We start from the raw sequence: 23,485 nt of genomic DNA, 5'->3' as shown, positions 1-23,485 counted from the left end.
GGCCGACCCGAGTTCGATTCCTCCGCCCCTCTCGGAGAGCCCGGCAAGCTACCGAGAGTATTCGATATGCCAAACACAGTAACAACAAAGTCTCCAATGGAGACGTTACTGGGCCCGCTCGAGCAAATCGACGATCAACGGGAGGGCCTTTACCTTTACCTTTTACCTTAAAATTTAAAGGGCGCCTGCCTTGTATGCAGCTCACCCAGATTCAACCCTCAGCCCCCCATATGGCTTTCTGAACTCACCAAGAGTGATTCCCAAGCACAGAGCCAAGAATAAGCCCTGAACACAGCTGGTGTGCCTCCCAGTTTTTAAAAACATTTTATCTTTGGATTTGGGGGACATGCAAGCCACAGCTCCAAACGCAAAAGATTATCAGCATGTTTACAGGGGAAGTTTCCACTCTTCCCAGACTCCCTCACAGAGTAATGGTATGCCTGCCTTTCTGTGCTCAGGCCAAAGTCCACATTCCTTCCCCAGCACAGTCCTTTCATCTTGCCCGTTACCGCCCTCCAATCGCCTTTGCCCTCACCTCTTGCCGGCTGATGCCTGTGGAGATCAGAGCTCTTTAAAGGCCCAGGACCCGACTGAGAGTAGCACTCAGCTGGGCTGGAATGAAAGTCACTTTCCTGCACCACAACGGCCCATTGTCCTCAGAGCACGTGGCCTCTGGAAGCTCAGGAACTTGCATTGGGCAGCAGAGACCCAACTTTCCCCGGATCCCCACCCGCAGGCCGCACTCTGCCACAGCCTGTGCATCTCCTTGGGCTTCAGGGTGGTGCCTCGTTAACTAAGGAGGAGCCCTGGCACTGGGTTCTCTAGTTCACCTCTTATTGGGCCTAAGGGGGACTATGACTCCAAAGGTGCAGGAGCCCGAGGGGGCACAGGCGCGGTTCTCACTGGGAATGAGGGTGTGGCTCTCCAGCTTTGGACCCTAGTGATGTGGAGCACTCCTCTTTCCTCTGAGTTTTCCTCAGGATGCTCAAGTAACCAAAGGAACACCAGATTGGTGGGGGCAGGGGACCACATGGTATCAGAGCTAGAACTTGGGTCCTGGGACCAGAGAGAGTGCAGATAATCAGGCACTTGTGCCGCACAGCCCTGAGCCTGGGTTGATCCCCAGCAACACCTCATATTATCCCCTGAGCACTGCCAGGAGTGATCCCTGAGCACAGAGTCAGGAGTACGTCCTGAGTACTGCCAGGTGTGGTCCCCAAATCCAAAAATATTCACCTTGGTGGTGTCAGGGAAATCCTATGTGTTACTGGGGATTGTGCCCTGGTCCACTGTGTGTAATGCAGAAGGCCTGCAGGAAGGGAGCTGTGAAAGGTAAAGCAAGACATGCCTGATTGTAATCGGCCAAAAAGTTGGGCAGCTGCCTCAGGGGGCTAAGTGCTAGTTCTGTTTTGGCCAGGTTCGACCCTTGGTGCTGGATCCTCTGCAGAGCACCACCTGGAGCACGGACACAGGAACAGCCCTGAGCACCTCCAGGTGACCTGCCCCGGCCCCGCCCAAAGAGCTTCATTTTAACCGAAACATAAAAAAAAAGTTCGTTATCCAGAAACTACCAAAGAGTGAAGCATTACTCAGATCCACCAGTGAGCTGCGTGGCCCGAAGGTGAAGAGACAGGCTGTAAAGGGACCAGGCGGCGGCCACAATCTTCCCCGCTGCCGTCGGGGAGTCCACGCGCCGGGAGAGGCGCCCGGGCCCTGGCAGGAGCGGGCAGCGCCCTCGGGGAGGGTGGGCTTCTCCGACGCGGGAGCGACAGCCTGCAGCCTGTCCCGCGCCCCCGAGCCAGGCTAGAGCGGGGCGCACTTCGCGCCAGGCTCCCCAGCGGCTCTGGCGTTGGGGGCACGCAGCTGGTGCCAAGGAAAGTTTTGACCTGGACGGTGCCAGCCCGGCCGGCAGCCAAGTGCAGCGCGGGGGTGGGGTGGGGTGGAGGGTGGCGGTCGGGGACCGGAAGGGAGCGAAGGGAAGTGCGCGCGAGGGGCCACCCCGGAGAAGGTGGCGCTTGTCCCGCGGGCTTGGGGCGTCGCGACCGCCTCTCGGGGGCGCCCGAGGTCGAGCCAGAGCCTGTCCCCGCGCCCGACCGGCCCGCAGCGCGTCGGATCCCCGAGCCTGCCGTGCGCCCCTGCCCGCCCGCTCGCGCCCAGCCGCTGCCCATGGGCGCCGCCGGCTCCACCGCGCTCGCCCGCCTGGGCCTCCCCGAGCCCGGCCGCACCCGCTGGCTGGGGGTGGCCGCGCTGGGGGTGGCCGCGGTGACCCTGGGGGCCGTGGCCTGGCGCCGCGCGCGCTCCCGGCGGCGCCGGCGGCTGCAACAGGTGGGCACCGTGGCGCAGCTCAGAATCTACCCGCTCAAGTCGTGCAAGGGGGTGCGGGTGAGCGAGGCCGAGTGCACGCCCCTGGGGCTGCGCAGCGGCCACCTGCGGGACAGGTAGGACGGCACCGCGCGCGCAGGACCTGCAGTCGGGGGCCGGGGAGGCGTGGGCTGGCCCCGGGTGGGAGCAGGAAGGGGCCGCCGCCCGCCGTCTCACGCTGTTGGTGGCAGCCCCGGCCCTTGGCGGCCCGCAGGACAAGTCCGGTTTCTGCAGGTGGGAAAGGAGCCGGGTCCGCGCTCGTCCCTCTCGGGACGGCAGTTGGCGTCTGCTCGGCGGGGGTCTGGGCGCGCTAGCCAGGGCTTCTGCTCCCTCTGAACTTTCCGTCTTGGCCAACTCCGCGGGCGCAGCGGGCAGGTCGAGCTGGGCAGCGTTCCGGGACGCTGCCTTGGACTCCGCTGGGCTTTGTACTTTCCCCACTCTCGGCCATGGGAAAGGGGCCTGGGAGAGCCGGCAGAGCCGGCCTATTGTCAGCAGAGTGGATGAGTGTGAGCAGAGGGAATCAGGCCTGGTGTCCCTCCTCCAGAGGCACAGGGCTCAGGAGAGCCCTCCTCAGGAAGAGATGGGGGGAAGGATGGATAGGACGGAGAGGCGCTTGCCTTGCACGTGGCTGACCCCACTGCCCCATATGGTCTCCTGAGCCCCATCAGGCCGTGATCCCTGAGCCAGAGCCAGAAGGAAGCCCAAAGTACAGTTAGGTGTAGTCCACCCCCCGCCAATAAATTTGGGGGAATGCCCCCAACAGCAGACCTCACATGTTATATCTGTGGTTTTTGTTTGGGTTTGGAGCCGGCAGTACTTAGCCTTGCAGCCCTTGTATCCCCCTGGGTACTCGCTGCTTCCCTGTACCCCTAAAGGCTGTGTCCTGAGCTTATTTAAAAACTTAAATTTCCTGTGAGTCTCAGCCTATATTTGCGGATCAAAATTGCCAGGAGCAAAGCCAGTAGTTTGCTTAAGTGTTGAAATCTTCCCCCAGGTGATTCTCTGCCCCGGATTAAAGGGGTTTATTTGGGATTATTGAGAAGAAGAAGATGTTCAGGATTTATGGAGTGTGAGGATTAGAGACTCTCTTCCTGTGAGAAGCTGCAGAGCTCTGCACGCCCTCCCAAAGCTGGGAGAGGTTCTTGCTTATACTGCACAAGAGAATCGTGCCTGCTTCTTCTCGGTGTTGTTTTTGGGCCACGCCCGGACGTGTTTAGGGCTTATTTCTGACTCTGAGCTGAGTGAGCTGAGAGATCACTCCTGGTGGGTTCAGAGGACCATGTGGGGTGCCGGGGATCAAACCTGGGTCAGCCGAATGCAAGGCTAAGTGCCCTACCTTATGTACCATCTCTCTGATCCAAAGATTCCTGAGTTTTTACGAGGTGGGGTGCACATTCCTGGCAAAGGTCAAGCCCAGGCCAGCCAGCAGTGCCCGGGCATCTTGCCATGGCAGGGATGCACCCAAGACCTTCCTCGTATGTACAAGGCGTGCAGCTCCCATTCAGCTGTGTTCTCAGCTCCAAGGTTGAGGCCTTTCCCAGAATGATTTCCAGTTCCTGTCTGAGTTTCCTTGGGTCCTCCGAGTAGCTTTGGCTTTCCACTTCTCATGATGCTACTTGTCTGTGACTCCCAGGAATCTGACCTTTGCATGTCTGCTCCTCGTGGGCATCCTAAATTCAGTGGAACTGGATCCACTTTTCTTGCTTTTAAGCCATCGGTGCTTGGCATGGAGTGGGGTGGGGAGTTGTGTTGAAGAAACTTTTACTCAGTGCATAATATAGGTCTGAGCTAGGTCTGCACGGAGATGGCTTTATTACTCCACCTATGACTATATCACGGTCTGGATCTTAACGTTGCAACCAAGGAAGCTGGATCTATCAAGGAAGCATTTGAACCAAGATCACTGTTAGACATGAAGTGCTGGAGGATTAGAATTTGGATCTCTGTGGCAGCAGTGTCTCTGTTCTATGAAACCAGTGTCTGATTAGGAAGGATCATCTGGGACCGGAGAGATCATACAGAAGTTATTGTTCTTGCCTTGTAAGCAACTGAATCTGGTTTGATTCCCTGGGCGACATATGATCCCCTGAGCACAACCCCAGGAATGATCACTGAGCACAGAGCCAAGAGGAAGTTTTGAGCACTACTGGGAGTGGCGAGAGAAAGGAAGAAAAAAAGAAAGAAGAAAGAAAAAAAAGAAAGAGAAGGAAAAAAGAAAAAAAAGGGAGAGGAAGGAGGAAAGAAGTTCCTAGCCACCAGCGAGTTTAACCTGAAGTCTTCATCTCTCTTCGTTTTTGTATGGAAAAGAGAAAGTTTGAACCTGGTAATATCTGAGCCCGTATCTAATCTGGGCTGTATTAATTCAAGGTTAATTGAGACCCGGAAAGCTAGCAGGGGAGACCACTGTGAAGTGATTGCGTTGTTCTCCTCACCAGAGCCTGAGTCCCACACTTGAGTCCTGTGCCTACATGCTGGAAAGAGCTAGGGTCTTTGGAGATGTTCTTAGAAGCAGCTCATCTTCCGGGGGCTCTCAGGCCTATGACATCTGGAGAAGTGCATTCCGCCTCCAGGCCTCTTTGTAAATGTGTAGCCAGGGCCCCTGACTTTGGATTCATCTGAAGTCCACTTGCAGAGGGCTGGCATTGCCCAACCGCCACCACCACTGGGGAGCAGAGTCCCTGGGGCTCCCTGGGCCTTGCAAAGCTCCCCCAGTTGACATGCTCCTTTAATTTTTTAATTGCATCACAATGAGATACACAGTTACAAAGTTGTTCCTGACAAGCTCCTTAACCTGCACCTGCCCTCTCTGAAGCCTGGCCTTGGTTTATTCCAGCACATGTGAATTCCCTGAGCGCCCTTCCCTTCCAGAGTCCACGTCCACTCTTGGGGCGGGGGCTCCCGCCTTCTCGGACACCATCTTGCCCAATCCCCAGTCTAGCCTGTCACTGTGAACATGAGTGTTCTGGCTGGAGAGATCACGCGAGGGGCTGGGCATGTGCTCTGCAGGCAGGAGACCAGGGTGTACTGGGTAATGAGGGTAGCAGCCCCCACGCACAGATCAGACGGTCCCCCCAGAGCCTTCCTTCCTGTCCTGCCGGCCTGCTGCCCTGCCCCTTCTGTTTCGGGAGTCCCCAGGCTCCTAGCGGACCCCTCCTCCATCCACTGACTTTCTGTATCCATCCAAAGTAGCAGCTTTGAGTTACTGTATTTTTGTTTGGGGGCCACACCTGGCAGTGCTCAGGAGTCACTCCTGGTGGTTCATGGACCCGGGCAGTCGCATGAAAGGCCAGCGTCCTGCCCTCTGCACTCTCAGTGTTTGGCTTTAGAACAGGGTGGGCTGTGTGTCCTGGGAAAGGCCTTTGTCCTTCTGGGTCTGATGGGCAAAGCTGGCTGTTCGTTCCCAGGTCAGGGCTGAAAACATGCCTCCCCGGGTGGTGGGGGGGTCGGAGGGCAGTGGGGCCGGCCAGCATTGACCTTTGGCCTTTGGTGGTTGCCTCTGTCAGGTCTTTTGGGCTGCGAGAGGTGGCCACTTGCCTTTAGAGTCTTGGCGTCAGTCCAGGCGCCTCTCCTTGCCGTGACCTCTGGTTGTGGCACAGGAGATCCGGGTTCCTGGTGGGCTTGGGGGCTAGGGTGAGATGGGGATGGGTGGGAGATGAGAAGCTCCATCAAGGTGTCAGAAGGAAAGTGACCACCTGTGACTGCCAGCTGGATGCCGGCCCATGCCCCCAGCCTCCGGGGTGGAAGTGGAGGGCGCAGGCAGGGACGCACCAGAACAGGGTCCCCCAGGACTCTGCACCCAAGGGTGAGGTTGGAAGAGGCTCTGGACAGGGAGTTACGAAGGCTGCACCCTGCCTCGCCCCACTGGGGAGCAGGATAGACAATCCAGGGTGACAAAGACACCTCAGCAGCATAGCCAGCCTGCCTTGCCGTATGTTCCCAGCTCTGGGGGCAGGAGCAACCCTGACAATTCAGGCAACAGCACTGTACCTTCACCCCCCACCCCCGACCTCTGCTCCCTCCGTGTCCTTGCACCCACATGGGCAGTTGGGTGGGGGTCAATCAGTGTCTTGCAGAGAAGAGACAGGTCAGTCCAGTGCCTGAATAGGCTCTACATGATCGGGAACCTTCAGCAGAGACTGAGCAGCATGGCAGGCCCTGAGCTGTCCATGCCTCCGTGTCCTCACTGCATTATTCCAGATGTCACACGTAGCTCTCGTGGGCCCTGAAATAGGCACCTTGCAGAGTCTCACCCTCCCCCCAGTCCAAAACGACCCTTGCTCCACTGCCTACGTGCTTGGAAAATCTCCGGCTTTGTGTTGCCGCTCATTACTTTTGTCCATGAGCCCAGCACTCTGTCCAGTGCAGTGAGGTTGAAACATGCATTTCCAAGGAGGCAGAACTCCTAGTTGGGAGGCTTGGGCCCCACCCCACAGTGCTCAGGTGTGGCCCCGGGCGGTGCGGAGGGGCTATGTGTGGTGCCAGAGATCCAGCTGCATTGAGGCGGCTGCCCCAGCAGACAGGAGCTTTCCCTTGGGCCTTGCTGGTTTTTTGTTTTTTGTTTTCTAACTAAAACTCTTAACGATATATTATTTATTTATTTATTTTTAGACTTACAAATTTTTGTGCTTAGGTTTCAATTATACAATGATCAAATACCCTTCCCTCCGCCAGTGCCCATTTCCCACCACCACGGATCCCAGTATCCCTCCCACCCCTCATCCCCCCCATTCTATGCTGCCTCGGTGGCAGGGCATTCTCTTTTGTTCTCTCTCTCCTATTGGGTGTTGTGGTTTGCAAAAGAGGCAATGGGTGGCAATCATGTTTGGTCTATAGTCTACTTTCAGCATGCTTCTCCCATCCTGGGAGGATCCTCCAACACCCTTTCTTTGGTGCTCCCTTCTCTATCTGAGCTCCCTTTTCCCCTAGCATGTGTGGTTGGCCTCCAAGCCATGGAGTAAAATTCCTGGTAATCTCGGCCATTCTTGGGTGTTAGTCTCCTATTTTGTTACTTTATGTTTCCCAGATATCAAGGATATACAAAGTACTGGTTGAACTCCACAAGAAGAAAATATCCAACCCCATCAAAAAATGGGGCGATGAAATGAATAGAAACCGCCTGGTTCTCAAAGAAGAAATCCGAATGGCTAAAAGGCAACTGAGAAAATGCTCCACATCATTAATCATCAGGGAGATGCAGGTCAAAACCACAGTGAGATATCATTTCACACCACAGAGACTGGGCCTCGCTGTTTAAGTGATAATATCATTTGGGTGATGTGGCTCTGAATCTACGCCCTGTTGTGCATGAGACCACCCCAGTCTCTCTCCTGACCTTCAGTCCATCTCCCCTTGGTCAGCGACAGGCCCTAGGAGACGAGGAGCGAGGCCAGTCCCCGCAGAGGCTGCCCAGAGCTCTGTAGGGTCAGGGTCTGCAGTTAGTGGGCAGGAGTGGGCAGCGGGTGCCGGGAGGGGTCTCGACGGCTCCCTGCTTGTTTTTTTGGCAGGTTCTGGCTGGTGATCAAGGAAGATGGACACATGGTGACAGCCCGGCAGGAGCCGCGCCTGGTGTTGGTCTCCATCGAGGCTGAGGGTGACCGCCTGGTCCTCAGTGCCCCAGGCATGGACCCGCTGGTTCTGCCCAGCAAGCTGCCTTCGTCCAACTCCATTCAGAACTGCAGGTGCTCTGTTGGGAGGGAGGGGGTGTCCAGGGACCCAGAGAGAAGAGGCTTCCCTTCACTCCCTGTTTCCTTCCCATCCTCCTCCACCCCTCCCTTTCTCCCTGCCCTCGCCTCCCCATTCCCTTTCTTGGAGGGCATATATGGGTGTGCTCAGGAATCCCTCCTGGCAGGCTCAGGAGACTGTATAGGGTACTGGGGATTGAGCCCAGGTCAGTCAAATGCAAGGCAACCTCCTTACCTGCTGTACAGCCCACCCTCCCTTCTTTCCTTTTTGACCCCTTTCCTTCTCGTCCTTTCCTTTCTCCCCACTTCTTTCTGCTCTTGCCTGTCTGGGGGGGGTCCCCTATTTCTGGTGTGCTAGTGTAGCGCCTGCCTGTCTGGGGGTCCCCTATTTCCCCTGAGGTGTGCTGGTTAGCACTTGCCTGTCCTTCCTTCCTTCCTTCCTTCCTTCCTTCCTTCCTTCCTTCCTTCCTTCCTCCCTCCCTCCCTCCCTCCCTCCCTCCCTCCCTCCTTCCTTCCTTCCTTCCTTCCTTCCTTCCTTCCTTCGTTCCCTCCCTCCTTCTTCCTGGCTCTATATTCAGGGACCTGGGGACTCTATATTCAGGGACCTGTGTTCGTACATGTCCCTGGGAATCAAACCAGGACTGATCACATACAGGGCAAGTGCCATAATCCCTGTATTATCTCTCGAGCCCTCAAAGTCTTAGCTCTTTCCATGGATCAGAGGACATAGGGGCTCAGAGGATGTGGGGTGGCCTGTCTGTTTGCTTTCTTATGGACACGAACCAAGTTTCTCTGTAGGGTGTGTCAGCTTGCTGAACAGGCAGAATACTGTCGGTGGTGTTTAAACAAGAATTTTTTTTAACAGCAATTATAGATGAGGAGGACGTCTTAATTATTACAAAAACGTATATACTTCTTGTCTGGGAAGCTGAATTGAGGGTTCATAAATGACCTGAAATCCAGACAGAGCCATGGCAGTTCCATTTAATTCTTTATAATGAAATAATAGCTCCCTTTGAAGTGAAATAGTTTCTCCCGCTGGGCTTTCTTCCATGAAAGGCTCTGTTACCTAGGGATGATGGTACAGAGTTCAGTTCATAGACAAATGCACCTGTGACTGAGAGCACAGCCCAAGAATTCCAGTGATGAGTTTCAGGTGCTGTCCTGATCTCTGGGGGCCCTTTCCCTGAAGTCATCCATGAGAAGTGGGCCACCCCCAAGTGTCCAGGGCAGTCTTCCGGCCATATCACTGGTGTGCGGATTCTTTCCCAGTTAGGGGAGGCCAGGCAGGCTTGGAAGAGAAATGCTGACAGTTCGTTCCCTTAACTACCTCGAGGAATGAACACGGGGTTATTCGCAGAATTAAGACTTTTTTTCCTTTGTATGAGAAATGAATCTTTTTAGCCAAGAAACCTGTATCTATGGCAGAATCTGTCTGTGGCAGAATCTCTGTGTCATGATAGAGCTTCTATTTGGTTCCTGCATCCCCTGAACTCAAAGGCCCTCGTCCTTCCTTCCCCTTTGTCGGACACCCCCAATTTCCTCACTGGCTTTGAATCCACATTCTGGTGGATTCTCCAGTGTTTGTAATTAAATCTCGACTCTTCTCTTGCTCATCTGTCTGATGTTCATTTGCTTACGCCACCCACCTGGCCGGGGCCTGGAAGGGCCAGGAAATGTCTCCTCCTCTAGGTGCCAAAGTTTCTTGTCCTTTAGCTACTCCCCTTTGTCATTCAACTTATCTACGAGTTCCTAAGTAACAAATAGATGCTTAAAGTTTCATCTTTTTGGGCTTCTGGGCCTCACTGGATGTGCTCAGGGCTTCCTCCTGCCTCTGTGTTTAGTCACCCCTGGTGGGGCACGGGGGACCCTGTGCACCGCGGGGGATCCAACCTGGGTCATTGGCGTGCAAGACAAACGTTTTACTTGCGGTCCCATCTCTCTGGGCTCAGGGGTCACTGTGGGCTGGCCTAGGAGGCAAGGGGGGTGCTAGGCTCTATCCTGGGCAGCCACATGCAAGGCCAGTGCCCTCCGGTGGTCCTACCACTTCCGGTCCCTCTTTCAGGCTATTCGGCCTCGACATCCAGGGCCGGGACTGCGGCGATGAGGTGGCTCAGTGGTTCACCAGCTACCTGAAGACGGAAGCCTTCCGGCTGGTCCAGTTTGAAAAGAACATGAAAGGCAGGAAGGGGAGGGAGATTCTCCCTGATATCAAGGAGAAATACCAGGTGCGCGCTCCAAGCAGCCTCAGCCCACTGCCCCTGCCCTCCGCCTTCCTGCCGCAGCCCCCCAGGCCAAGAGGGGTTTCTTGGGTGCCCCCCGAGACAGAATGGGAATAGCCCAGGTGGCGGTGATGAGGGTGCAACGTTGGGAATGGAGACGGAGGTGGGTTCCAAGCCCAGTGGCACCTCAGGAGGCAGGGGGTGTAGACAATGGGAGACACCACTGACGCAGAAGCTGGGGGAACCCTGCCAGGAAGCAGAAGAGAGGCTAAACTCGGGTTTCCTAAGATGACAGAAGCCAGTTGTGAGCCCCAAGACCAGCCTGCCGGTGCTTCCGGGAGACCCGGGTTCCAAATGCTCGCAAATTCTCTCCACTCGCCGCCAGCTGCAGGCTCCTTGAGGGCCAGGATCTTGCATTTTTCTGTTTAGAACTGTGCCAGGTGCATACTAGGAGCTTACTGAGGGGGACCATTAATGCCTGCTGTGCAGAGAACCCATTCCTAGAACGGGCGGGTGCTGGGGTCAGGGACAGGCAGGTGAGGGCCAGCTAATGCTGCTCAGCGTAGGGCCTGGGAGGTTCCTTGGGGTCACCTTTTTCCCGAGCGTCCTCGGCCTGTCCCCCTTCTGTGGGTCCATCTGTGGCTTGGTTCAAGATGTGAGTGTGCCGGGTCAGGTCCCACGGTGACAGCTCTGCTCTCGGCCCAGGTGGCTTACCCAGACTGCAGCCCTCTCATGGTTCTCTCGGATGCCTCCCTGGCTGACCTCAACTCCCGACTGGAGAAGAAGGCCACAATGGATAATTTCCGGCCCAACATCGTGGTGACGGGGTGTGGCGCCTTTGAGGAGGTGAGCGACCTCCTATTGCGGGGCCCAGGGCTGTCGGCACAGCCAGACCCAGCGTTGCTCCTCTCCCATGTCCACTCACATGACAGAGGCTGCTCCTGTGGGTCTTGTCAGCGGCTATGGAGTCGTGTGGGAGTCATTCTACTATGCTGTGTATCACAGACTCCTCACTCTGTGCTCGGGGGTCGCTTCTAGCAGGGCTTGGGAGAAATGTATTCAGTGCCAGGGAGCAAGCCTGGGCCGGCTGCATGTAAAACAAACATCCTACCTCCTGGACTATCACTCTGCTTCAGTCGTTCAGATTTTGGTGGGGTTTGGGGGTGACACCTAGGATGTTTAGGGCCTTCTTCTGGCTCTGGATTCTAGGATCACTCCTAGTGGTGCTCAGGGAACCCTACGGAGTGCAAAGAATTGAACTAGAGTCCGCTGCATGCAAGGCGAGTTTCCTACCCACTGGACTCTCTCTGACCCCCAATTATGTCTCATGCTAAGTCAGCGTCACATTGGGGGTGCCTGGGAGAGGCTATTTAGCAGGAAAGTTGGGGGGAAGGAGGAACACGTGTATCTGGGCCTGTCGTTTGGATTCTTTGATGGATTGAATCATGAGACCAGGCCATGATCATTATGATTAGTTTTCACCCGCAAATACCTGCCAGAGGCCACAGTGTCCTGGCCACACTGGAGAGTCCAGAATGTCCATGGAGAGGCAGGGAGACCTGAGCAGAAACAACCAGGGCCCCAGGTGCTCCTGCCCCAGAGAAAGAGCCGGGAGGGCGCTGTGCAGCAGTGGCTCAGTGGGACCCAGGGCACGAGCTTTCACAGGCTCAGACCTATTCTAGGGCCAGTGTGACCAGGAAGGTGGGACTGCAGGGTTCGCAGACGGTCAAATGGACAAATGCTGCTTATCTCCCTGGGCAGATATTGGTCGCATGACTGCTCCTGAGCTTTGCTCCTGTCTCTGGGAGCAGGATGTTTTGGGGGGCTGTCCTGCTTGGATCGTTCCTCACCCCATGTCAGGGAAAGTGCTTCTCCGCCAGCCCGAGCTGCGGCACCCCTGGCTGTGTGCGCCAGATCCTCCTAGGTTATCCTTTGCAGGTTTTATAATTGATGTTTCAGATAGGTCATTGTTTATGTACAGAAATACATGAGTTTGTTTGTTTTGGGGTCACCCCGGGTGGTTGGTCAGGGCTTACTACTGCTCCTTGCCCAAGAATTACCCCTGGAGGGGCTCACCCTCTGGGGTGCTGTGGATGGAGTCGAAGTCAGCTCTGTGCGTGACACGCTACTTCCCAGTCCTGCTGTCTCTCCTGCCCCATCCTCTGCAGATTTCAGAAAGCCCATCTTTTGCGAATCATAGTCATCATCCAATGCTGCAGCCTCCTAAGCTGGGTTGGGCTGAGTTAGGAATTTATTGGGATGCTGAAGCATAGCACAGTGGGTAGGGCATTTGCCTTGCACATAGCCGAACTGGATTCGATCCTTGGCATCTGATAGGGTCCCCTGAGCACTGCCAAGAGTAAGTCCTGAGTGCAGACCCAGGAGTAACCCCTGAGCATCATCAGGTGTGGACCCAAAAAGTAAAAAAAAAAAAAAAAAAAGAATTTATTGGAGTGCTTTAATAAGAAGCCTTATCCCGGGGCTATTCTTTGCCTGGCTTCAGGGATTTTTGAAGTGCCAACAGCCCTGATGACAACCTAGAGACCAAGAATGATGGTGGAGGTGAGAGGCGAACCCAGGGGGGGTTGAGGACCAAACCAGCGTTTTGGGGTCAGGGTGAGGGTTCACTCCTGTGAACTCTGATTGCTGGAGTCTTTCAAGTTTACTCTTCATTGTGACTATTGCCCATTATCCCCCTTGTTTAATTGGAAGCTCAGGGGAAATGGTGCCCATTGGGAGACTCATTCCTGGTTAAACACAATGTGCCAATGAGCAGTGATGCTCTGGAAGGTGGTTAATGCCAGAGCATCTGGGAAGGACCGGACTTCCTCTGATCCTCTTTAACTTAAAACTCTCAGAGTCCCAGGGAACAGGGAGGAGAAGGTCAGGGAAGGAAAGAAGCTGAGGGGGGAAGATGATGAGGAAGAGAGGTGATGAAGAAGTCAAGGGCCTTGGGAATATCCGCAACGTGGGGGTGGTGTTGCTCTAGACCCAAACGCAGACTCAGTGGCACCAAAGACATGAGGTCCAAACTGCAACCAACAGACTGGATAGTGTGTTGTCAAGATGGGGAGTGGGAGAGAATTGAAAACACTGGTGAAGCGACACTGGTGGTGGGTTGGTGCTGGCACATTATATGTCTAAAATGTATATATAAACCAGCTGAAAGAATCCTCTTTCACAGAAGTTACATTTCATATTGTGTCCCAACTCTCTCTCTCTCTCTCTCTCTCTCTCTTTCTCTCTGTCTCATACACACACAAACATACACAAACACCCCCAGATATAACATAAACAGCATTTCCCCCCTTTTTTCTTTTTTAGTTTAGTTTTTGGGTCATACCCGGTGATGCTCAATTATGTGCTAAGAATTGTCCCCTGGAGGTGCTCAGGGAACCATGTGAGATGCCAAGGATTGAACCTGGGTTGTCCGTGTGCAAGGAAAATGCCCTCCCTGCTATGCCATCATTCTAGCACCTTAAACAACATTTTGATTTTGCAGAACTTTCCTTAGCCTATGTACATATAGATTATGCTGGTCGCTTTTGTTTGAACATAGTCTTGATTTTATAAAAACTGGCCAGCATCCACTCATGGATGTTGGAACCCAACAATGAGCTGTCCCAGGAAACTCGAGAGGATGGGGATTAACCTTTCCCCTCACTGTTGGGAATTGAACTCAGGGCCTCTTGCCCACGAATCTGTGGCTGCTGCTGAGCCACACCACCCGCCTCCGAGTATTGGGTGTGTTCAAGTTTTGGTGGTTATCACATTAAATTATATTTTTGTGCTGAGCCTGAGTGGAAAGTGTCTGATAACCACTGGAGTCATGTTTTCACGCCATTTTTTCAGATGAGGACATAGCTTCAGAGAGGTTGAGTAGCTTGCCCACCGTTACCATGCCAATGTGTGACCAGGGGGGCTCTGTGCTCTGTTGGGAGTCAGGGAGACTAAGCCACAGCCCCTCCTCTGCTCCTCTGGGCATGAGTCACCGAAGAGCGCTGGGCTGGCACTCACTGAGGGGCTCAGGGGCTGGGCATCTGCCCGCAGGGAGCAGGGCTGCCAAGCCATCAGAACCAGAAGAACCGACACCAGCTTCGGCATGATGGAGATTGGCTTCAATTTCATATAATTTGATTTGACACTCAGCCCCTGGAAGCACTTTCCAGGGGGGTGTGGGCAGCTCGAGGGTATACATGTATGGGGCCCTTTCCTGGCCTTCTTTTCCCCCAGAAGCTCCTGATGCGGTTGGGGTTCCCTGGGGACTTAGGTGAGGTGGGGAGGACAGAGGTGGCAGCCTTGAGATCTGTCCCTTTCTCTTTCCCACTCTGCCACCCAGAAAGGACTGGGGGACCGGGGACTGTGAGAGTCTGCAGGGACCTCGCTCCCTGCAGGAAAGGAGGATCCAAGACTTTTATGTCCTCACCTCACACTCACGGGAAAGAATTTCAGAAGATAAGCCTTGAAGGAAAGGCAGGTTGTATTTGAGACTGAAGATGGGGTGGGCAGGAGAAAGGGCGGGAGAGACAGACAGAGAGAGAGAGAGAGAGAGAGAGAGAGAGAGAGAGAGAGAGACAGAGAGAGAGAGAGAGAAGAACATAGGCTTCCCCAGAGTGGAGAGAGCCCCAGCACACATCCCAGCGTTGAAGTATGAAGGTATGAAAGTGCCTCTCTCCAGAGGGGAGATGCAGGCCATACATGCCACTGGCTAGAGGAGCATATGCACGAGCCTCCTTTGTTCCAAGTTGACTTTTATAGGGCTCCTCCCAACCTGCCCCAGGGCGGTTGCCAAGGGCAAGAGCTAGGGGCAGTTGGTGGCCTTCTTTGAAGTTCCTTCCTGGCCCTCGTTCCTGCTGCAGTTTCTGTTGGAGGAGGGTCCAGCCTTCTCCGTGCTGGTGCCAGGGAAAGGTCTATCAGGCCTTAGTTCCTGTGCCCAGGGGTGGGTCTTGGCAGCATTAGGGCTAGTTGGTTTTATTGCTCCCCAGAACTCTTTGCCATGGGGCCTCCCCTACCTGCCTACTTCCCTGACCTACTTCCCAGGTTTTGGTAGGAGTGCCAAGCAAGGACCTTGGCCAGGTTTGATATAGAAAAAAAAAAGATGTAAACAGTAGATGCCAGTGGGGCCTGGTTGGATGGGGGGAGGCAGAGTCGGAGCTTCTCCAGATGTGCCCAGAGGTTGTGCATTCACTCTAGGTCATCACCCGCCATGCCTCATGCTTACTTCCTGCCGCTTCTGTCCAGAAACTCCGGAGGTTCAGTATTAGGGGAGAAGGGGAGAAGGATGGAAAGTTAACCCTAGGTGGGTTTGGGAGGAGCAGGCTCTGTGAGGTCCCCCACTAGCTCACACCCTTTCCCTCACCCTGCGACGGATCACAGTGGACACAACATGGCCAAGAAGAATTTATTTTGCTTTGTTTGGGGGTCACACCTGGTGATGCTCAGGGGTTTCTCCTGCTGCTGCACTCAGGGAGCACTTCTGGTGGAGCTGGGGGGGCTTATGGGATGCCAGGGTTCAAACCCACGTCATCTGTATGCGAGGCAAGCATCCTACCCTCTACTATCGCTTAGGAAGATGAGGATTTAGAGATTTGCCCAGTTTTGCAGTGAGGGCCGGGGTGGTAGAAGGTGGGGAGGTGGGTCTCACTGCCGCAGCACTCACTGTTTAAGCATTTTCTTGGTCTTTTGGCTTCTTTCCATATTTCCCTCCTACAAATAATAATGAGCAACAGCTTTGTCCAAACAGTCTTTGCCTGTTCTTGTAAGTTTATTCTTGCGAAGTGCTGAATCAGCGTTCTGGAGACGCTGTATGTATTTCCTAATTGCTTTTGCAGAAACCTTGCACAGTTCATGCTCCCAGAACAGAGCAGAGGAGCTGTTTCCCTTCCTCCTGCCAGCGCCAAGCCTGTGATCTTCAGAGTCCCACGAAGGCCGAGCCATGGCATCGGCAGTAAATCTCAGCCTCATGCAGCTTCTGTTAGTTCCTGCATGCAGGAGGCTCGGCCAAGAGAGAAATGTTTACTTCAGTGAAGGGAACTTACTTCCTGCAGGGAAGAGCTCTGGCCAGGATGCTGGAGCATTCATGCTGCTGACGAGGGTTCAGTTTTGAGGGTTTGTGGCGCTTCTGCTGGGCTGGGGGTGAGGACTGGAGGAGTGAGCTCAGCACAGTTCCCGCTGCACCCTCCAGGGTCATGGTGACCGTCCTGGGGCCCAGGGAAGGAGCAGTGAGGGGTGTCGGTGCATGCTGCATGTGCAGGGCTGGGGGCATTTAAGGGGCGCAGTGTTGAAATGTAGGAATTTGGTACACGTAGAGTGTGTGTGTGCATCTGTGTCTGTGTGAGTGTGTGTCTGTGTGAGTATGTGTCTGTGTGTATGTCTGTGTGAGTGTGTGTCTGTGTGTGTGTGGTGTGCGTGTCTGTGTGTGTCTATTTGAGTGTGATGTGTGTGTGAGTGTGTGTATCCAGTCATTGCTGTCAGCAGGGCGTGGAGCCTGTAGGCAGGTCCCTTCCCCCAGTGCCTCCTGCCGGGCCCCCAGTCATGGACAAAGGATCACCCCTTGTATTTCAGAGCCTGCTAACCAGAGGCTGTAGCTTTCCTGTGCTTCTCTGCTCTGCCAGCAGCTCGTTGCTAGCACGCTGTCTGCGGGGATGTCAGGGTGGGCGTCCGTGTGCAGCTGGGTTCACTGCATGTGGTAGCCAGCCTTGGGCAGCCCTGCTCTCCAGGGCAGGTCCCAGGCTCACTCTCCCGCTCCCCTACTGAGCATGGGGGCACTGCTGGCTTCAGAATCCAGTGAAGGGTCATCCTTGAGGTCGCCTCCTCTCCCGTAGGACACCTGGGAGGACCTGGTCATCGGCAGCGTGGAGATGAGGAAGGTCCTGGCATGTCCCAGGTAGGCTGGTGGGAGCTGCCCCTGCAGGGGCCACGCGCAAGGTCTGGTATTGGCCTCACGCATGTCTGTGGCAGGTGCATCATGACCACTGTGGACCCGGACACCGGCGTGATTGACAGGAAGGAGCCTCTGGAGACCCTGAAGAGGTGGGTCGGGGCCCATCGCGATCACGAGCGGGAGCCCTGCCGGAGCCCTGGCACCTGGGTTCTGGCTACCACCTGTCAGCCATGTGCCGGTCAGCCCATGTGATCATCAGCCTGTGTGTCTGTCAGCCCACGAGCGCATCAGCGTAACAGCTTATGCACTCATGAGTCTGTCAGCCCATGTCTGTCAGTCCATGTGCCCATCAGCCCATGTGTCTGTCAGCCAATGTATCCATCAGCCTGTGTGCCTGTCAGCCTGTGTATCTATCAGCCTGTGTGCCCATCTGCCCATCAGCTTCTGGGCAGGGCCTCTGTGCTTCCTCTTCTCCTCTGTGGATCTATCTTGCAGAGTTCTTGATCCATCTCTAATTGGAAATAGTTTTATGTCTCTGATCAGTGTATTTTTCATCCTCTCTTCATGTGTGTCCCCAAATGAAGACCTCAAATACTTGAATTTAAAAAAAATTGCAATTCAAAGGACTGGGGCTATTTTTGCTTTTGTGTTTGGGGACCACCCCGGGTGACGCTCAGGGCTCCTGCTCTGTGCTTGGGGATCATTCCTGGCAGGGCTCAGGGTTTTGTGCTGGGGTGCTGGGGATCAAAGTGGGCATGGAACTGAGGCTGGCTGCTTGCAGGGCAAATGCCTTCTGCCCTGCCCGAAGTTTCCGACCCCCAAGTGCAGATTATTTTAAAAATGTTTTTATAGGGACCATCCAGAGTGCCCTGTGGACCGAGCCTACTCCTGGGGGTGGTGGGCTGGTGGGGTGGACCTGGCCACAGGACCACACTTCTCCACGCTGAAGCACTATTTGGTGCCAGGGATTGTACTTGGGGCTTCACAGGTGCCGGGCTTGTGCTGACCATGTGAGCTCACTCCTGGGCCTGGCTTGTGGGTCATTTTTAGTGTTTAATTATTGTCTTTGTCTTTCATCCTTCTCAAACATTTATCCTTTTCCTTCGAGAGAAATGGTCACTGCCCCCTTCCATGATCAGGGAGGTATTGCCTGCCTGGTGCCTCTTCACCCCAGTATCCATGGCCCAGAAACCCTGTGTAGGCATGTTGTTAACCCTTTCGATGTTGTTGCACAGGAGAGTGGGTGCCCCCTGAAAGTTGGGTGCTTAGCCACATGGTTCCCAGGAGACCAGAGAACTTTGTTTCTGTGGGTTGTGAAGTTGCAGTGCCCATAGTAGCCAAGCATTTGCTTATTTGAGTTATTTTTTGTGTTTGTGTGTGTGTGGGGGGGGAGACACCGGACAGTGCTCAGGGCTTACTCACGACTCTGTTCTCAGGGATCACTCCTGGCAGTCTTTGGAGAGCTTATATGATGCCAGAAATTGAACCAGGGTTGGCCACCTACAAGGCAAATGCCTTACCCACTGTACTGTCACTCCGGCCTTGCGAACTCTTTAAGTGACACATACAGACTTTTCCTTCTTGGCCTCTAGTGGGAGCCATAGAAAAGTGGTTTAGATTCTCACAGACAAGAGAGCGACTACAAGGGTTAAGGCCTTCCCTCACCAGGCAGCCCACCCTGGTTCCACCCTCTGCGTCACATGTGGGCCATCAGTTGGGGGCGCTCTTGAGCTCCAAGCAATGCAATCCACACCCTCTTCTCCAGCTACTTTGTGAAAAAAGTGATGTTATTTGCAGCTTAACACTGCTCACAGCCTTCCCTATTGATTTTAGAGAAGATGTGTGCTTTGGGTACAAAAATGCTGAAATCTGGGGTTAGCTCTCTCAGACCTCTTCCCTTTTGGTGCCTGCTGATGGATTTTTGTTTGTTTTTTGGGGTCATACCTAGCAGTGTTTAGGACTTAGTCCTGGCTCTACCATCAGGGGGATCACTCCCAGTGGGACTGGGGGACCATATGGGATGCCCAGGGTCAAACCTGGGTAGGCCGCATGCAAGGCAAGTACCCTCCTCTGCCCTAACGCTCCAGCCCTGCTGATGGATTTTTTGCTTTCAGCTACCGGCTGTGTGATCCCTCTGAGAAGTCCATCTACAAGTCTTCCCCCCTTTTTGGAATCTACTATTCAGTGGAAAAGATCGGCAGCCTGAAAGTGGGAGACCCTGTGTACCGGATGGTGTAGTGGCCACCTACGGGGATGATGGGTAAGAGGCCATGAAGTCTGTTGCCATTGACAAGGTTCGGTTTTGCTGCTGCTCTGGGGCCAATCGAATGATGCATGTGGGGATGGTGGGGAGAAAGTGCTTCCGTGGCAACAATGTCAGCAGGTTGGACGACGGTGGACTCAGGTCCCCCAAGCATCGGTCTTATCTGCAGTCACGAGAAGGAGAGGCCCAGGGCAGCAGCTTGCCTGGCACACAGCCAACCTGGGTTCTATCCCCGTCCTGCACAGGGTTCTCTAAGCTCCGTCCGCCAGAGCCTCAAGTGAGCCCTGATCGGGCTGGTTGTGCCTCCCCCCAAAGGAGGGGGTTCTAAAGAAAGAGAACAGCGAAGCCCACTTTTAGGGTGGGTGGGCTTCAGGCCAGATGGAGAGTGAGTTCACCCAGAGACTGACTCTCTGAGCAGACTTCTGATATCACTGCAAATTAAGTCTCGCACTCCATTTTCTTTCCTCTTATCCTTGAGTGACAGATGAAGTGGACGTTCTTGCCCTTCTGCACCATGGCTGAGCAGGATTTCTGGTTGCTGAGTTTGAAGACTTTCCTTGGCTGACTTTTTGTATTTTGTTTGCATTTTGCTGCTGAGAATGCAAGATGGGGAGAATGAACAATTTGTGTCTTGACCATTTTTTGGTTTTGTTTTTGGAGGTTGCTCAGGTGTTACTCTTGACTCTGTTCTCATAAATTGCTCCTACAGGACTTGGGGGACCATATGGGATGCCCAGGATGGAACCTGGGTTTGGCTGCATGCAAGACCAGTGCCCTACCTGACATACTTATGGCTCCCTGCCTCTTGACCTTGGGGGCCGGGTTACTCTGTTTCTTTGCTGTCAGTGATCTGAATCTTCAGGAAGCCGTTCCCAGCACAGTCCCTGCCCCCACTCCCCACCAACCCCCGCTGACCTGTTGCTTGGGAAGGGTTGAACCAGGTTGAGGTTCCCACTGTGTACGAATTCCACTCAAGAATATGGAAACCAAGAAAAGTCATTCTCAGTCATTTTCTGTTTATTATTTATATGTTTAGGAAGGGGCCTAAAATATGAATAGTGTTTTTTATTATGTAGTTGGGGGCCTCTCCTGGTGGTGGTCCTGCCTCTGTTCAGGGGTCACCCCCTATTCTGCTCAGGGATCCATATGTAGTGCCAAGGATCAAATCAGGGTCAGCTACGCACAGGGCCAGCACTGTCCCTATCCCTTTTGTACTGTCTTTCTGGCTTTCAGAGGGTCTTTCCCAGTCGGGCCCACACTTGCCCATTCAAAGGTGTCTCTGCAGCTGCTGCCAAGCTGGAGATTTAGTCCTCACAGGCAGCCTCTTCGGCAAAGGCCATTTGGCAAAGGACATAGCTTTTATTTCTTGCAATTTAGCCTCAATACTTTTTTTTCTAAATATTTATTAGTGAGACACCATGAGGTACAGTTGTAGACTTACATTCTTTGTGCTTGGGTTTCAATTATACAATGATCAAATACCCACCCCTCCACCAGTGCCCATTTCCCACCACCACGGATCCCAGTATCCCTCCCACCCCCTATACCCCCCCATCCCACCCTGCCTCTGTGGCAGGGCATTCCCCCCTGTTCTCTCTCTTCTATTTAGCCTCAATACTTGCCTGGTTTGTTTATGTGGTTTGTGACTGGGAGGGAAAATGGTCCAATAATTGAGATTTTTTGTTTGCTTTGTTTTAGTTTGGGGGCCACACCTGGCCATTTGCAGGGATTACTCCTGCACCGAGGGGGTCACTCTTGGAGGGCTCTGGGGATCCTGTGGGTTGCTGGGGACTGAACCTCAGCTGGCTGCATGGAAGGCCAGCACTCACCACTGTACTACTTCTCCAGCCCCTAACAGGAGATACTTATCATTGCTCTAGGCTCAGTGTCCAGAGGCACATCAGGGACAGCTTGTGCACAGCAGCTCGTCTTGTCAGCCGTGGACCGGTTTTGCCTCAGACATGAAGATTCTGTTTTTGACTTTGTTGGAATCATGCATGCTTCAAATGAATGCAAGAAAAGGCTTAGAGGTGATTTGGGAATAAGGAGATGAACAAATGGTAGGTAATGAAGACTTTCCAAATGACTAGTGTTGCCTAGAAAATGATCTTATATGTTCCTGTAGCTCTTCCATTTCTTACCAAGCCCTGCCAATGACATTGAGGAGTAAAGTATGTATCAAGAATCAACTGAAAGTTACAAAGAAAAGCTCTTCGTGTCCTTATTGTATCACTCACCATGCAGTATTGTGGCAGACTGAGAAGCAGAAGGTTTTCTGATGTGTCTTAGTGTGTCACAAAGGGGGGACTTTCCACTTAAGCTTCTGACACCCACCCCCCAACATTATGGGTCAGGTTGTGATTGAGTAAGAAATTGGAAATTATTGGCTATACCTTGCGTTGTATATTCGATTACTTCTTGGTTAAGCCACATCCAAGTGAGTTGGGGGCACCCCTGAGTCGGTGCAGGGTACAGGAGACGGGCTGAGAATGGGATTTTCAGAGCAGAAGAGGCAGGAGGAGGAGTGAATGAATATCTTCTAGCTGCCTGTAATTGTTTGTAACGAAGAGACATGAACCCTTTGGTCTACCCCGCCCCAGTGCCTACCATGGGAATGAATGACACCCCCAGGCCCCAGTTGTTGTTTTGATATTAATAAAAGTGATTCTTGATTGTGCTTCTCGGGATTCATGAGTTTGGTGTTTGAACTTCAGTCACTGTCCTTCGCATTTCCTTAGACTTTCTTTCACAGGTACACTCAGGCAATAAGTGAACTTCCTGCCCTCAGCGTGGGCACTGAGATACCCGCAATTCCCGGAGGCCACTGAGGGGCAGCTGTTCCTTGGATGGATTCGAGGCTGAAATGAACGTCATGCCCAGCACCTGAGAGCATGACCCCTGAGGAAATTCCAGGAACAATGACGACACTGAAAAGAGATTTTTTTGTTTGCTTTGTTTTAGTTTGGGGGCCACACCTGGCCATTTGCAGGGATTACTCCTGCACCGAGGCGTCACTCTTGGAGGGCTCTGGGGATCCTGTGGGTTGCTGGGCACTGAAGTTTCCAGCCAATATAAAAAGGCTCCTGGAGACCAGAAGGTGTTACTGAATCTAGCCAGGATGTGGCTTGGTGTCAGAGCGTTGCCCACTTGTGTGAGGTCCTGGGTTCGAGGGATAAGGAAGAAGGAGGAGAGAAAGGAAGAGAGGGAAGAGGAAGAAGAAGGGGGAGTCAGAGGAAGTGAAGGAGGAGGAAGAGAGGGAGGGAGGAGAGGGAGGACAGCAGAGGGAGGAGGTGGAGACGTCTGAAGAGGGGAGGAGAGAAGGTGGAGGAGGAGAAAGAAAAAAGGCAAGAAAATATAACACCTAGGGGGCTGGAGCGATAGTACAGTGGGTAGGGCGTTTACCTTGCACGTGGCCGATCTGGATTTGATTCCCAGCATCCCAGTTGGTCGCCCTCCAGGAGTAATTCCTGAGTGCAAAGCCAGGAGTAACCCCTGAACCTCGCCAGTGTGACCCGAAACGCAGAAACAAACAAAAACATAACATCTAGGTCTGGTCTGGGGCTGCTCACGGAACTCTGCGGCCCGTTCACACTGGGCGGAGTGCCGCGGACATCCCGGGAGAACGGCCACCGGGAGCCGGAGCTGGGGACAGCGGGGGTGGGGGGCGTTCGCCCTGCACACGGCCAGCCCAGGCTCAATCCTGGCGTCCCACAGGCCCTGGAGCCCGCCGGCACTGATTCCCGAGAGCGCAGCGCCAGCAGTACCCCCTGCACTGCGGATGTGCCCTCAAACCCACACCAACGGCTGCCGCCACAGGGTGTCCCCGCCGCTGCGGCCCGCGGGGCTCCCCGCCGCTCTGCAGCCCCGGGCGCAGCCGTGCGCCCCCAGCCCGCGCCTTAGCTGGGAGGGCGGCCCCCGCCGTCGTCCCCACCGCCCGCTGGAGTTGGCCCGGCCACGATTTCCGAGCTCCCCGGCCGGCCTGGCCCGCGCCCTGCTCCCCGTTCGCTCCCGGGGACGCCGAGCCCCGGCGGCGCGCCCGGCGGGAGGGATGGCCGGGAGCGAAGATCTGGTGCGG

The 23,485-nt window shown here is 54.3% G+C and overlaps 1 protein-coding gene across 1 annotated transcript; it reads left to right on the top strand.

Annotated features, from left to right (window-relative positions):
* Nucleotides 1–1,979: 1,979 nt before the first annotated feature.
* Nucleotides 1,980–22,087, top strand: MTARC2 (mitochondrial amidoxime reducing component 2). Its single transcript, XM_056110678.1, has 8 exons — nucleotides 1,980–2,438; nucleotides 7,866–8,039; nucleotides 10,108–10,270; nucleotides 10,970–11,110; nucleotides 17,089–17,150; nucleotides 17,225–17,296; nucleotides 19,262–19,407; nucleotides 21,291–22,087. The coding sequence occupies exons 1-7, from the start codon at nucleotides 2,167–2,169 to the stop codon at nucleotides 19,383–19,385; spliced, it is 1,008 nt and encodes a 335-aa protein (XP_055966653.1). The 5' UTR covers nucleotides 1,980–2,166; the 3' UTR covers nucleotides 19,386–19,407; nucleotides 21,291–22,087.
* The last annotated feature ends 1,398 nt before the right edge of the window (nucleotides 22,088–23,485 follow it).

The sequence above is a fragment of the Sorex fumeus genome, unplaced genomic scaffold (assembly GCF_029834395.1).
Source record: "Sorex fumeus unplaced genomic scaffold, SorFum_2.1 ptg000010l, whole genome shotgun sequence".
Classification (NCBI taxonomy): domain Eukaryota; kingdom Metazoa; phylum Chordata; class Mammalia; order Eulipotyphla; family Soricidae; genus Sorex; species Sorex fumeus.
The sequence above is the reverse complement of the archived record's forward strand: the minus strand, read 5'-3'. Positions and strand labels throughout refer to the sequence as shown.

Excerpts from the sequence above, each read along its gene's own strand:
- MTARC2 (XM_056110678.1), top strand. The coding sequence starts at position 2,167 with ATGGGCGCCGCCGGCTCCACCGCGCTCGCCCGCCTGGGCCTCCCCGAG. Across the intron at positions 11,111-17,088 it reads GGTGTGGCGCCTTTGAGGAG|GACACCTGGGAGGACCTGGT; the intron begins GTGAGCGACCTC and ends CCTCTCCCGTAG. Across the intron at positions 17,297-19,261 it reads CCTCTGGAGACCCTGAAGAG|CTACCGGCTGTGTGATCCCT; the intron begins GTGGGTCGGGGC and ends TTTTGCTTTCAG.